At 33.1% G+C, this 13,157-nt stretch overlaps 1 protein-coding gene across 1 annotated transcript; it reads left to right on the top strand.

The window, feature by feature from the left end:
- Positions 1–11,954: 11,954 nt before the first annotated feature.
- On the top strand, positions 11,955–13,088 carry LOC137805621 (uncharacterized). The gene has a single exon (XM_068605561.1). It carries the CDS (start codon positions 11,955–11,957, stop codon positions 13,086–13,088), a length of 1,134 nt encoding a protein of 377 aa, XP_068461662.1.
- The last annotated feature ends 69 nt before the right edge of the window (positions 13,089–13,157 follow it).

Raw genomic sequence — 13,157 nt, 5'->3', positions numbered from 1 at the left:
AAGTAGTATAATCACAAGAGAATCTGATGAGTTGGGATGAGCTGGAAAGCAACAATTAGGGGGACTCAGCAATGATATAAGTGATATTGGCGCGGCTCAATCTGAGATCGTATTTTACTGCTTCTACATGTAAATCCGTCTTCGGATTGAACCTCACCAACATCGCTTTCTCTGCTTCCCATATCCCAAACACTAACATTCATCACTTTTCTCTTATAGCAGATGGAAAACATGCACAAAATCAGCACAAGGTGATCCCTTCAAGATCCATGTCAGAACTACATTACTGGGGGTGATGAAAATTTCAAGGAGTTGGACAGCTCTCTAGCTAATAGCCTATCTACCAAAAAGAAAGAAAAAGGCGTTTCAACATTAAACAATATCCCTAGGGTCCCATTATGCACCTAATCACAATTATTGAATGTCCTTGTTGTAAGTAAAGCTTGAATATGAAATGCGACCATGATGGTGGAGCTGGAGGAAGAAGGCAGTGATATAAGGTTGGTTGATGTTTAGGAACATCACTATACTTACCACACAATTTAAATTCTTGATGGGAGTCACAATCAATGTATATCAGGTGCAACTATATATTCGCTAGCAGCATGCCTAAATGAAAATTAATAAAGTGGAAAGCACAAAACCCATAAATAGATTTATATTCCTACCAAACAGAAGTGGGTTCTCCACATTCTAAATCACGGGTATATATATCAAAAACTGAGAAATAGACAAACACAAAGGCATGTTTCTATTTATTTATTTATTTTTGCTTTATAAGTCGAGATATCTTACATACAGCTAGAACACTATCACTTCTACATCGATGACGATCAGGTAGAGGATTTCTTTCTTTTCTAAGGAAGAGTGCTACTCTTTAACTAGGTTTAGAGGGAGCTCAATAGGTCAGACATGTAGCATACATATATTCATGCATGGCTTGGCTTCCAAAATAAACAAAAAGAAAAAGGAATGGTTTAGTGTTGAATGACATACATGAGTAGCAAAATGAGAGGAATTCAAATGCTGGAATTCTATGAAGAGAAAGAGTGAGAGAAGGATAGAGAAGATCTGAGAGGTTGAAGTGAGGATAGATGTGGTGGAGAAGCAGAGAATGTATATACTGGTAGGTTTTGCCTCGGGATGGGAAGGTGAAGAAGGTGAGTGGAATGATGTCAAGGGGGAGCAACACTTACTTTAGGGTTTGTCATGCTTAGTTTGCACTCAATAAAATCAAGCTATTCTGTCTTTGCGCATGCACCTGAAATATTCTTCACACACACAATATGAAACACATCCCAAACAACTCTTTTAGTTGTGCCCTTTCTTTCTAGCATTAATTATTATTTTTAACTAGGACCCTTTTTAGATCATGCTTGCATTTGATTATGCTTTTCGCAAGAGAGAATAAGATAGTTGGCTTATATGTACCCTAGCTGGAGGGAATACAAATCATGGTTTCCTAAATATCCACCCAACACCACACTACTATATTTAAATGGATAATTATAAATCAATATGAATTAACTTCTTTTATCTCTCATCAATACAGTGTATATATATAATTAATCTCACATTTCTCTTTCCCTTTTCTTTTAGAAATATACAAATTTGATTAACCAATTAAGCTACCCCAATGTGTTTTTTTGCATGATCTTCTTGAATCACAAATGCGTTCCATCTTGCATGCCACATCCCTTGGAGACTTTAATGACCAACCTGTCTCTGCCATACAATATCTACAACATGGTACTTTTGGTAATATAAATAGATTAATATATAGTTATAAGCAGTAGATGTTATTAGGAATCTGAGCTAGTAAAAAAAGTTATTAATATGTGGTCAAATTGTGTGTTGATGGGAAGAGAGAGAGAGAGAGAGAGAGAGTGAGAGATGTATATAATATATAGATTGGGAACAGAGTGCAGAATGTCAGCGAAGTGATTTGTCTAGAAAGAAGTTTGGGAAATATAGAGTTTGCAATATTTGAAACAAAGACACAGAAGAAATAGAAATAGGCAACAAGGAAAAAAGCGCGCGGGGACACCGGCGCCAAAGGGGGCCTGCCTTGAGCCTGCACTGGGAGACACTCTCCTTGGGTTTTGCTTACAACTTTCTCTTTTCCTCTCCATTCTTTTCCACTTCCTCCTATTCTTGCTTTTCCCTTTTTTCTTTCATTTCTATTTCTCTTCCTTTCTTTCCACATATTCTTCCCTCCATTTCAAGCTTTCGGGAACTCTAAAAGTCCCTTTCCTAAAACAATTTTACATTTTTTCTGTACGAGGTAAAACAAAGGATTCAGGTACAACTACAAAATAAAAACATCAAAAGTAGCAGTAACATTTTACAACTATTCCACAACAAATTGTCATGTGGGTATTAATTTGGATATAAGGGGTTTAACAAAAACCATAAACTTCTTTTGATCTCATTTTTCATATAGTTTTATAGTTGTGATCGATCTTCTTCTTCTATCATGTGCTTGTGTGTAGACCTCAAAATGTTAAATGATCATTGTTCTTGAAAGAATAGCCTGCATATCTCTCTTCATGATTTGTGGCGATAAGTTGGCGTGCCACTGGCCAAACATATTCCCCCACGCCTTAAACCATTCCCATATTTCTCATTTCTTTCCTCACCAGATCCTAGGACTTTCCATTCCAACTCCTCTTTCTAGGGTTTGTTAAAGGCTGAGGGATGGTCAAAAGGTACCTATAGCTCGCTCATGAACTCTTGGGCCTTTCGTTTCTTATAAGTACACATAATATTCTAGACTCGTGCATATATGGTTCAACTGCCAAAAGTGCTGCTGGGGAAACATAAATTCCTCAATGGTCAGAAGAAGTCAGAAAGAATATGCTGCTCTTTCAAGTCTTTTTTTTTTCTTTTCCATTTCATTAAAAAAGGACACCCAGCCATTTTTCTTATTATAACTCAGATTTCTAAAAGCCTTCTTCCAAAGGGTCCTCTTGGCCCTCCTCCAATGAGGAAACCTAACATGCTTTCTCAAGTCTTACTGTTCAAGGGAATATTTCAGTCACTATACATGCTTTTGTGTATTTTTAAAAAAATAACCTTTTCTTGTTATGATGCTGTTCTCTTCAAACTTTGACTCTTCTTTCTGTTTCTTGAGTTTTTTTTTCTCTTTTTGGGTGGAGGGAGTTTTGGTTCTTTAATAAATCCCTCATGTCATTATCCATATATATCTCATTATTTTTTTCTAATATATTTTTCAATGATTTTGGTTAACTGTTAGCCTCGTTCTCATTAAAGAAACACATTTTTTTTTTTAAATATAAATAAGTCGTAATTATTTTTACTTTTTTAAGATCAAATTTAATTATATGTCAATTGTAACTTTTGGTTATATCAATATAATATATACTTGTCATATTAGGATAAAGACATTTTAAGAAGAATGTTAAATATTAGTAAAGTTTAAAGAATTAAATAATTTCTTTCATGTGTGTAAAATTATTTTTATAAATAAAAATGAAGGTAATATTGTTTTAAAGACATTAATTAAATAAATTAAAACTAAAATCATTATAATTTACATTAAAAAATACAATAATGGTATACAAATAAATATCCATTTTTAAATTTCTGAACATTATCTGTGGATAATATTTTGTCTTTTCCAAATACTATTATTACACGATAAAGAATAATGTTTCATATTTTATTTTTAACTCAGATTTACCTTTTAATTACGAGTAACTTTATTTATTTTTTTATATATTTATCCTTGATTTAGATGCAACGTATTAGTAGTTATCATTCTTTGTTTAAAAATATCTGAAAAGTACTTTTTTTTAAAAATTGAACAAGTGAGATGCATTAATTTATAAAAGAAAATAGTTAATAACACTATACAATAACTCTGTTTGAGACTCTGGTGAGTATTAAGTACATTCATTTCTTTAAAAAAAATTGATTCATAATTAATCAGCTGTGGGATATTATTTTCTTTTACTAGATCCAATTCTCGTTAACTCAGTCTCCTTTTTGTTTACTCTTTAGGTCATATTGTTTTAATAAATAAAAAATAAAACTACTACATAATTTTTATTATATTTAATAAAGTTTACTTTATGAATGAATCAAAAATAGTTTTCATGATATTTTTAAAATAATCATTATAAAAAGTTTATCACTCAATATGCATAACAATTTGTAATTAGAAAATGTAAACAATGTTTTTAAAACTTTAATTTATATTTAAGGGGAATGAATTAGAAAGAGTCCCTAAGGAACTTTTTGATGTACGTGTAGAAAACAATTTATTAAAGCTAGGTAATAAAAAAAAAAGGCTATGTAAGTAGGTATAGTAGGAAGATGAAGATCTTAGGGTGAAATATGTATGTTGTGATTAAATGAGGGAAGAGTTTGCATCGAAAAAAGGTAAAAGGAAATAAAGAAGTTAGGGAGGTTTGGAATGTGACGGGTAAATGTTTCAGCTATGCATGGCAACGAAGTTAAGGTTAGTTGTCTGTTTGCGAAGACAGTAAAGACACTCGCTTACCCTTCCTTGTCCCTCTCTTCCTTATCATGCATATTTTCTGTTTCTTCACCCTTAACTCCCTCCAATGTTCATAACTTATGATTTGTTTCATGGAGAAAAGGGACTCAGAGGTAAGTTGATTAAAAAAATACTGAAACTTGTTTATTAAAACAATTATGTTATATAGTTTGAAATTTTTTTTTGTATTTTTTTTCCTTTTTTATTCTATTAAACATTCAACTATTTCATTCTTTATCTATTTCCTTTTTAAACTTATTTTTATTTCTATCTTCTTTATTTCTTTCCTCTAACATTCAACTATTTCCTTCTTTATCTATTTCCTTTTTAAACTTATTTTTATTTCTATCTTCTTTATTTCTTTCCTCTAAATCAATATGTGATTAATTATGGTTTCCACAAAAATAAACTTTTTTTATGACTATATAGTTTGAACCCACATATTTTTAGATTTTGTTTTATTAACAATAAAAATTAATAAATACGAAACATTTCATGAGTGTTCTAACCCTTATACAGTGCAGAAACTTAATCCACCAGAAAACATTTCAACCAAACCCTACTATATACTAAGAACATTTCAACCAAACCCTACTATATACTAAGATATATGTTAATCACAACCAAACTTCTCAGTAATTACTCAAAATATGCATGCTTACATAACCATGGAGTCCTGCCATGATAATTTTTAGGCCACCATGGAATTACTCAAAAATCTGGTTTCTTCTTTTTCCTTCCAACATACCCCTACATCATATTCCATCAACATCGTTACTACCATTTCCCCCTTATCAGATTCTTCCCAAACTCCTGGCCTCACCCCTCCCATTCCTACTAATCCCCCTTATGGAATGTCATACTCCTTTATGGTTGCTCAACCCATTTCCCCACTGCCACTCCATAGTATTTCCACTACAAATATACCATTGGCCCATCTTACACCCAAATTCCTCATATGCCACTATAACTTCCCCTTATAACCACACTCACACTATAACTTTTCCCCACCTAACCAACCATACAATATTTTCTACGGTTCGTCCTCCCAATCTTCACCTACCCACATTTGATGGCTCGAAACCTTTAAATTAGCTTTTTCAAGCTGAGCAATATTTTTCTTTGTACCAGGTTCCTTTAGAACAACGTCTTTACATGTGTTCTTTTTATATGAAAGGAGACACTTTGAGTTGGTATAATTGGATGCATCACAATTCTCAATTCACAACTTTTGGGATTCCTTCACTACAACTTTGGAAACCTGCTTTGGTCCTTTTTCTTATGAAAATCATCAAGTTGAACTTTTCAAACTGTGCCAATTTGGGCCAGTGGCAGATTATCAATCACAATTTGAGGAAATTTGTAATCGAGTCATGGGCCTCATCCCTCCTGATGTTATTCTCAATTGTTTCCTCTATGGACTTATTCCTGCCATTCGTCGTGAGTTGGCCATCCAAAAACCTACCTCTATTTCTCAAGCCATTGGACTAACCAAACTTATTAAGACCAAACTTCAGGATACTAAATATTGTTTCCAGAAACCCTAATCATCTTCCACTAATTTACCCCCACATTAGCACCACCAACCTTGCCCCTCACCCCTCTATCGTCACCACCTTTACATCATCTCTTGCCACTTAACCTATTAAACGTCTCACAACCTCTCAACTCTTGAAGCGTCGAGCTCAAGGATTGTGATGAAAAATTCACCCATGGACATAAATATGCTCAGTCCTATTTTTTACTCTTGATGATTGATGATAAGCTCCTTATAAATCCAACCCAAACCTCCACATTAAATCATGACCCACCACTTTGAACCCCCTCTCTACTTCCAATTGTCCCCCCAGGCCCTCACAGGCCAACATTCCCCTCAAACCCTCAGTTTTTAGGGCAACATCCACAATCTCCTTATTACTATCTTAATTAACATCGACAACTCTCAATATTTTACAACCTCATCTTGCACATCACTTCAACCTTCCCATTACATCCATTTTCAGTTATGGTGGGCAATGGACAAGAATACCATGTGAAGGATTAGGCCACAAGTCGACATTCACCTCCAATCTACAATTTTTCAAATTCCTTTTTACGCTTCACATTTTGAAATTCATTTGATCTCCTTCACCTATTGTAACAATGTAATTATCTTGCAAGATACTTTCCACTAAACATAGCAACCTACCTCCTTTCACCAATTGTGTCACCTACTGCCTCACTCGAGCTCCTCATCTTTAAACCCCCCCCCCCTTGCTCACACCCCTCTCAACTCTCCACCCACAAAAGACATGCCTATTTCCCTATCCATAGACCCAACATTCCTTTTCGCTCCTACCCCCGTACAAATCGTTCTAGCCTCTCATAAAAAATTGTTTGACAAACATCGTGGGCTCCTACCCTCTCGCATCCATGACCACCATATCAACCTTTTTCCCAACATCCCCCCCCCCCAAACGTTCATCCTTACCTAACCCTCACTTTCAAAAAGCTACAATAACTTTCATTATCCAAGAAATGTTGTAAGATGGGATCATCATTCCTACCATCGGTCCTTTCTCTTCACCTGTCTTACTAGTAAAGTACATGGCATTTTTGTGTCGACTACATATCCCTTAATGAAGTCACTATCAAAAACAAGTTTCCCTTTCCCATAATTGATGAGCTCCTAGATGAGTTGGGCACGACTACTATTTTCTCTAAGATTGATCTGCGTTCTACATACCAACAAATCGAAATGATCATTATGAATTCTTAGTTATGCCATTTTTCCTAACTAATGCCCCTTATATTTTTCAAACCGAAATGAGGGACTTATTTAGGCCCTGTTTACGCAAATTTGTCTTAGTATTCTTTGATGATATAGTAATCTACAACTCCGACTTCAATTCTCATGTTCAACACTTATGGTTTTAAACTTATTGATTTCTAACTAATTGTTTGCTAAATTTTCTAAGTGTAGTTTTATTGTAGCTATATTTAATTACCTAGGACGTATTATTTCTGCAACTAGGATTTATCATGATCTTGAGTGCATCAGATTTTACCGACATTTGTTTGTCATCATTGAGTCTGTAAAAACTGGTAACAATACTTGTTAGGTCACCCATTTAAAATTTACACACATCAGAAAATTTTGAAGGCACTACTCACACAAACCATTCAGACACTAGAACAAGAAAAATGGATAGCCAAATTACAAGGATTTTAGTTTGAAATATTTTACAAACTTGACTTGGACGCACCAACACAGTTGCATATGCCCTATCTCATAAGTTTCATGAACCCATTTTTGCCTCCATCTCTTCATCAGTTCCTCAATTATTCCATACCCTCTGCCAATTTTACATGACCACAACAAAGGGTCAAAAGGTAGTTTCAAAAAACTACTCAATCGGGTTCAAAGCAACCAAATTTTAAATTTTGCAATGGCTTGTTGTGTTTTAAGGGAAGATTGTTCATACCTGAACATGCCAACTTGTGGTTGCTCTTACTATTAGAATTCCACTCAACCCCACTGGAGGACACTCTGGAACCAAACCCACATTGGCTCGTCTACCTGTCTCCTTCTTTTGGCCAGGCTTACATTGTGACAAAAGGAAGTTTGTATAGTCTTGTATGATTTGTCAACAAAGCAAATACATATCAACAAAGCGACAAGGTCTCCTACACCATCTTCCCACACCGAAACAAGTATGGAAAGAAATTATCATAAATTTTAGATGGAGAGTCATCTATTGTATATGCTCATAACATTAAAAGGCTCACCTTGTAAATAACACTACTTTGTTCAACATTGTAACTCAAAGAGTTACATAAGGAAAAAATTGTCTACAAAATGAAAGATTTCCAAATATTTTAAATTTAAGAGATATTTTTTTCTATCCCTAAATTAAAAAAACATATTAAATAATTTATCAATTAGAAGTAATTTTTAAATTAAAAAATATAGGATTATTAAGTATTTGTTAATTTAAATTTTAGAATTCTTATGGATAGATTTTGATTAAAAAAAATTAAAGAAAAAGGTAAAGCTAAATACGATTCTAAGTACTCAATAGCCTAAATCTAACTAACAAGTAATTTCATTACATGGAAGGTCGGCATGACCAAAAAAAAACAAATAATTTATGAGCAAATGAGTTTTGCAACCCGTAATTGTATATCTAAAAACAAATTTTCAATTATTTTAAATTGTTGATTTCATAACACCTCATAATAAGACTTATATTTAGGGAATGAAATTTTCCAAAATAGTTTAAAATCTATTCTGAAATCTTCCACAAGACCCAAAAAACGAAAAAGAAACCTGTTTGCATCTACATCGATCACTGTTTTGACATGATGCACCATAGCCACTGCAATACCACCCTTCACCAAGCTCATGCCAGCAACACTTCCCCATCTTCACCAAAGGTTCCATCTTTGTGCTCCTTACTATTCTTACCGGAGTGGATGGTGGATTTAATTTTTACACTTCTACAGACAACATTGTTGATTAGGTATTAAACTTTTGTTAAAATTCTATTACAGAATAATAAATTTTATTATGAAAGGTTTGATAATGAATTATGAATTCTAAGTTTATTGTATATTTTTCTTAAATCATTTTTTGAAAAAAAAGGGTAGAAAACAATTATAGAGGTGTAAAAAGTAAAAGTATAATCTGTGTTTTGTTTAAGGCCCATATGGCCTCAGTGACCATAAACAGGTTTCTTCTTCTTCCTGCACCCCTACGTTTTTCTTCCTGCACCCCATAATTTTCTAAATTCCGAAACTGGCCTTACCTTTTATAAGAAAAAGGATACTGTGGTTACCGAAAATGGGAATCTGGGAGTGTGCTATGGATTCATCAATGCAAAATTAAATTTTTTTTTTTGGATTAGAGGTGTTCTGGAAACAATTTATGCATAAATTATTGATTTCCAGATTGTTGAATCTGGAAGCCTAATTCTGTTATGAATTGGTAGATCCAGAATGTTTATTTTTAATGATAGATTTTTTAATGTAAAATACATATTTTAAATTACGAATTGGTGAATCCAAAATTTTACCAAAAGTGTCAATCCGAAGTTTTTCCGAATTTCATAATCCATATAAAAAAATAAATCAGTTCATGATTTTAGAGTTTTTAAAAAATAATAGGATAGTTTGGTGTTTGCATAATATTGTGAGGTGCATTTAACTGCCCCCATATACATTAGCTAAGTTTCTGTCAATTTTTAGAAAACATGTGGTTGCCCAATCCTCTACGATTGTTGAAGCTAGTGGGATCGGATAATTTATTACTATTAATTATGTAGATTCACACATTTAGGTTTTATTTTAAATTAAAATATTTTTTAGTAGTATTTGATATTTAATCTATTTATTTGGTCAATTACATAAGATTAGATTTTTTTTATAATGCTACTTCTTAATTTTGGTTGATATTTACTAAAATAGGTGAATGATACTAATATAATTATGTTGGTCGAGTCAATTCATTTAGTCCACAAATCTATGGTAGACAGGATGATTCATTTTAACACCCATAATAGAATGAAAAAATTTAAAGTGAAATATCATTTAGGTACCGTTTGCTTTTAAGGGTTATACTGTTCGTGATGACGGAAGTCAGAGGATCACCCCGTTTGCTTCCAATTATGTGTGTGGGTGAGGGAGAGACTGGAGGGAAAGTGTAGGGGATCTTGCATCTTCTCCAAAATGAAGAGAAATGGGAGAGTGTATAGCAAGTGCCACATCAAATGTAAAAAATTACTTTTCTATCATTCTTTTCTCTTTTCTCCTACATGCCACCATAATGCCACCATAAATCACAGGACCTCCATTCTATTCAGGTTTTTAAATTATTTATTTATTTATTTATTTTAATGTTATAGTAATTTAAAAAGGCAGAAAAAATTTAGAGAAAAAATTTAAATTTCTAATAATAAATGTAGATAGTTATTAGTTTTTAAAAATTAAATTATTTAAAAAAATAGCTTTTTATTTCTAAATAATATTTTTACATAATGGAAATAAAAATTTATAATGTTTAGTTAATTTTTTTTAGATTTGACATAAATTATTAATGTTATCATTAAAAACATTAAAAAAATGTTGTAGTCATTTTTTTATAAATTTATTTTTTTATTATAATCGTAATTATGATAGATTATTGAATATATATATATATATATATATATATATATATATATATATATAAATTCGGGTGGGGATGTATTTCGAAATCAGTTGGCCCAATACAAATTTAGTATGTTCAGTGTTTGGTACGGACCAAATTGTGCAGTAATGAAATACCAATTACACTTTTAACAATATTAATTCCTACTTAATTCCTACATGCACCATCAATCCTAAACCATGAAACAGTGTACATGGTTCATACAGATTCATCATAAATAGAAAATAAAAAACGATTTTTGAGAATTAAAATACTATAATTAATTAAATAATTGAAGTTTTAGACAAATATTACTTTGAAGATAACTTGGCACACCTAAAGAGTTACAACACAATGCAATAAATTGAGTGTGAATTGGATATGAGATAGGACTCTATTAAATAGAGTTTCTGAAACTTTAAATTCACCCAAGCAATGAATATAAGTGTGAATTGCCAAGGGAATCTCTGTGCCATTGTACCCAAAAGAATTTTTATGTAGCCACGTGAGTAAAGTGTAGCTTGGCATGTCTTTTGTGTAAGAAAAAACATTGCTTGTGAGAAAATCAAGTTGTACTGCACGTCCTTGCAATTAAAGTTGCAATAGTGTGAGTAACTTTTTCATTTTGTGCCTATGCAAAGTTGGCAACCATGAAGGAAACTTTTAATAGAAGTTGTAATAGAAGTTGCCAATGGTGAATGCAACTTTTAATAGAAGTTGTCAATGGTAAATGCAACTTTTTCCCAAGTTGCCAATGGTGAAGACAACTTCTTTGTTATGAAATTGGAAAAAAATAAATGAAACAAAGTGTAGCTTGACGTGATGGTTTTCTATACACGTGTGATGATTTTCTATACAAAATGTCATAGAGATTGATTGCTGAGGATTGGACTTCTCAATACAAATTTTAATAAATATGTTAAAATTATATTTAATTCAGACACAACATTTGCTATATAATGGAACAACAATGAAGTCTTCTACACAAATGCATTCATCATTTGTTCTACACATGTTCTTGTCTTAATTCCTGTATCCAAGTAAAAAAAATTGAGGAGAAAGTTTGTGGGACACATTATTTTCTCCTTCTAGTGTAAAGTTCAAACAAAATCGTCAAGGTAATACATTATTGTTTATCATCTTATTTCCTCATATTTAGGCAACACACATATAATATATATATATACACACACACACACACACACACACATATATATATATATATATATATTTGTATAAGGTAATTTTATTTCTTTTAAAATGCAGATGGACACGTGGAATGTCGGTGGAACGTCACTAAGCGAACATGAAGAACCAATAATTAGAGACATCGTGGACGACATAAGTGAAGATGGAGAGAACTACGACTTTGATTTGGATGATGAAGATCAGTTCAACAGATCTTCTTCACAATATATTCTGTCTGGCAGTCAATCCGAACATAACATTGACCGCGACCTCAATGAACACACGTGTTTCATGTCAAAGGAGGCGACATTGAATGCCATAAAACAATACCACATAGACAACGGTTACAAATTTGTTGTCGTGGAATCAAAGCCAGACAGATATGTCCCTCGGTGCATACATCATGAGGGAGGGTGCCAATGGAGATTACGTGCATCTTTTAGTAAAATCCGAAGTCAATGGGAGATAAAGAAAATTGATGCACAACATAGTTGTTTGTCAACAAATCTTTCAGCAGACCATGTTAATTTGGACTCAACTCATATTGCGTCCATGGTGCTAACTTCAGTAAAAGCAAACCCTTCGGTCCGAATTAAGAGCTTAATTGCAGAAATAAAAAATTTGTATGGCTATACTATCACATATAGAAAAGCTTGGTTGGGAAAACAAAAAGCTCTTGCTTTGGCATTTGGCGATTGGGAACAATCCTACAATGATCTTCCTAGATGGTTGGAAGCAGTAAAAGAGAGCAATCCGGGGACAATTGTGCAGTATATTGCTTCTCCTTGTATGGTTGATGGTGCTCAAGACAATTCTTGTTACACGTTGGATCGCGTGTTTTGGTCTTTCAAGCCTTGTATCGATGGTTTCAATTTTTGCAAGCCCATTGTACAAGTTGATGGGACATTTCTAACCGAAAGATACCATGGAACATTGTTGACCGCAATCGCTCAAGATGGGAATTGGAACATATTTCCATTGGCGTTTGCGATTGTTGAAGGCGAGACTCGGGAGGCTTTAATTTGGTTCTTCCAATTATTGCGACAATATGTGACACCTCAGCCAAATTTGTGCATGATTACTGATAAAGGAACCGGTATAATTTCAGCATTACAATCCGAAGAAGTTGGATGGGAAGGAGACGACCTCGTTTCTGTGTATTGCATACGTCATATCGCATCGAATTTCAACAAAAAATTCAAAAATGCCTAGCTCAAACAACAGTTGATTAACATGGGTAATAACATTGCTTACCTTCTCTCATATATAATTACGACTTTT

The sequence above is a fragment of the Phaseolus vulgaris genome, chromosome 3 (assembly GCF_051622355.1).
Source record: "Phaseolus vulgaris cultivar YP4 chromosome 3, ASM5162235v1, whole genome shotgun sequence".
In the NCBI taxonomy this organism is placed as follows: domain Eukaryota; kingdom Viridiplantae; phylum Streptophyta; class Magnoliopsida; order Fabales; family Fabaceae; genus Phaseolus; species Phaseolus vulgaris.
Note: the sequence above shows the minus strand (reverse complement) of the source record. Positions and strands in the feature narration are given on the sequence as shown.

What these genes read in the sequence shown, in the direction of transcription:
- LOC137805621 (XM_068605561.1), top strand. Translation starts at nt 11,955, where the DNA reads ATGGACACGTGGAATGTCGGTGGAACGTCACTAAGCGAACATGAAGAA.